The following is a 2,183-nucleotide window of genomic DNA, read 5'->3' as shown; positions in this document are numbered from 1 at the left end:
CTGTGTGAGCCCATCCAATGCCCTATCCACTGAGCCAAACCAGCCAGGGCCACTATGGAGATTTTTGTTCATTAATGCAAGGGATAAAACTGTGTGAGCCCACACTGGGAGGAAGCTTCTGGAATGCCATGACTTTAGAACTCTGGGGGTTCTGAAGGGTTGAGAACAGATAAGGATCCAAGGGGTGATTGGCTGTTACTAGGTGAGGAGCATTTGAGAATTTGCTTCCCAGTATATGTTGTCAGTTTATCGCAAATAAATTCACGAAAGTTCAAAAAGAAAGAAAGAAACAAAAAATCCTGGGAGATAGTGGCACTGATAGGGATTGAAATTGGGGATTCCAAATGCCGGGGGTGAGGGGGGAATGGGTGAGGGGAAGCCACAGCCATCCCCGGAAGTTACAGTGGTGAGCCAGTGACTGTTGCCTAGCAACAAGCATTGAAGATGTCCTGGATCCCAGGCAGAAGGGAGAAATTTCGGCAGCGCCCCCAGCAAATGCTCCAGCCACAGGGTAGGAGGAAGGGAGAGGGCAGGGACACACTGTCCTGCATGGCTATGTTCTCAGGGATCGAGGGGGATTTACAAAGGGGCATGGAGCACATTCAGAGAGCAGAACCAGGCACTCCACCATCACGCTGAGACAGCCCACGAATGCCCGTGAGTGGGGCCCGAGTGCCGTTGTTGCTGCTTTAAGAGGCTGTGTCCCAGGACGGTGGGTGGACCCAGAGTTCTAGGTGTCAGAGTGGGATGGAGGTGTGGATTGCTGTAGGTAGCAGTAATGGTGTGAGTGTGCTGAGTCAGTCCAGGTGCCTCACTGTAACCAGGGAGGGTGAAGGGGTCCCCTGTACCCCCTGTACACCTTCCATTGGAAGAAGAAGGAGGAATGGGGAATGAAGATAAAGCTGGATCTGTTGCTTTGTTAGTGTGGAGTCAGGTCAAGGTGGGAGGCTAAGTTCTCTGTGTGGGCCTAGCCTCCGCCGGGCTAACGCTACAGAAAGGGAAACCATAGAATTAAACTGCTGTGAGATGGACTGGGAAACCCTGGAGGTGGGGCAAATGTGAAGGGGTGGGGCTTGGGATCCTAAGTGTGGGGCCACTCCCCAATTCTCTGTGGGAAGGAGTGTGGCCTGAAGCTTAGAGAAAGGGCTTGTAATTCCAAGGAAAGAAGGTGGGGCCTTGAATTTTTAATGAAGGGAAGGGGCTGGCCTTGATACCCTCTGAGGGCCAGAGCTGGGCTTAGAATCTGGAACCCTTTAAAAGGGGGTGCACCTGGCCTGTGTGGCTCAGTGGTTGGGCGTCGACCTATGAACCAGGAGGTCACGGTTCGATTCCCGGGGCACATGCCCAGTAGGGACGTGCAGGAAGCAGCCAATCAATACTGGTATTTCTCATCATTATGTTTCTATCCCTCTCTCCCTCTCCCTTCCTCTCTGAAATCAGTAAAGATGTATTTTAAAAAAATAGATAAAAGGGGGTGCAAGTGGGGCCGAAGGTTCTCTGTGGCTTGGGGCTCCTAAAGGTAAAGGTCCCTGGGAAGGTAGGGGACTGGAATTCTCTAGGGAGAGTCTGCAATCCTGGAAGTGGGAGCGGTGCTCTTGGAAGTCTTTAAAGATTCAGGCAGGGAAAGGGGCCTGGTAACCAGTGCGGGGAGGAGGGAAGAGGGTTGTGTCAAGGAGGAGAGCAGAGCCAGCAGCGTTGGGCGTGGAGTCTGTGGGTCAGGAGTGGAGCTGGGTCCTCTGTGGGGCGGAGACTACAGCCTTCAGAAGAAGCAGGCTACTGCTGGTTGGGTCCGGAACTCCTGAGCACAGGGCCTGTAGAAAAGGTGATCCTTTGGGAAGGTCCGGAATGGGCCTGGAACCTCAGAGGGGCCGGGCCTCCTGGGCAGGATGCTCCGTCCTCAGAATCTTGAGTATCTCGCGTGAGAAGTGGAGACCTGTGGGAGCTTCCAGCATCTACACGAGTCAGGGAGCACATTCTGATCGCACGCCCCGACAACTAGGAGTTGAGGGATGAGGCCTGCAAGTGGGAGTCTGGTTTAGGAGACCCTGCCCACGGCCTCCACCTCGCTCCCAGTCATGGGAGGGGTCGCAGCACCTCCACACTAGGGGCTCTCCTTCACCGGAGGGTTCAACCGACTCCCGCCCCCCCCCCCCAACACACACACACACACACACACACCACGG

At 54.6% G+C, this 2,183-nt stretch overlaps 1 protein-coding gene across 1 annotated transcript in view; it reads left to right on the top strand.

Annotated features, from left to right (window-relative positions):
* Positions 1-364: 364 nt before the first annotated feature.
* LTBP4 (latent transforming growth factor beta binding protein 4) overlaps positions 365-2,183 on the top strand; it is a 44,583-nt gene continuing 42,764 nt past the window's right edge. The window contains 2 exon segments of the mRNA XM_014541694.1: positions 365-368; positions 412-511. Of these exon segments, the coding sequence (XP_014397180.1) occupies positions 365-368; positions 412-511 (104 nt within the window).

This window comes from Myotis brandtii, unplaced genomic scaffold, assembly GCF_000412655.1.
Source record: "Myotis brandtii unplaced genomic scaffold, ASM41265v1 scaffold277, whole genome shotgun sequence".
Taxonomy (NCBI): domain Eukaryota; kingdom Metazoa; phylum Chordata; class Mammalia; order Chiroptera; family Vespertilionidae; genus Myotis; species Myotis brandtii.
This window is presented reverse-complemented; position numbering and strand designations above follow the sequence as displayed.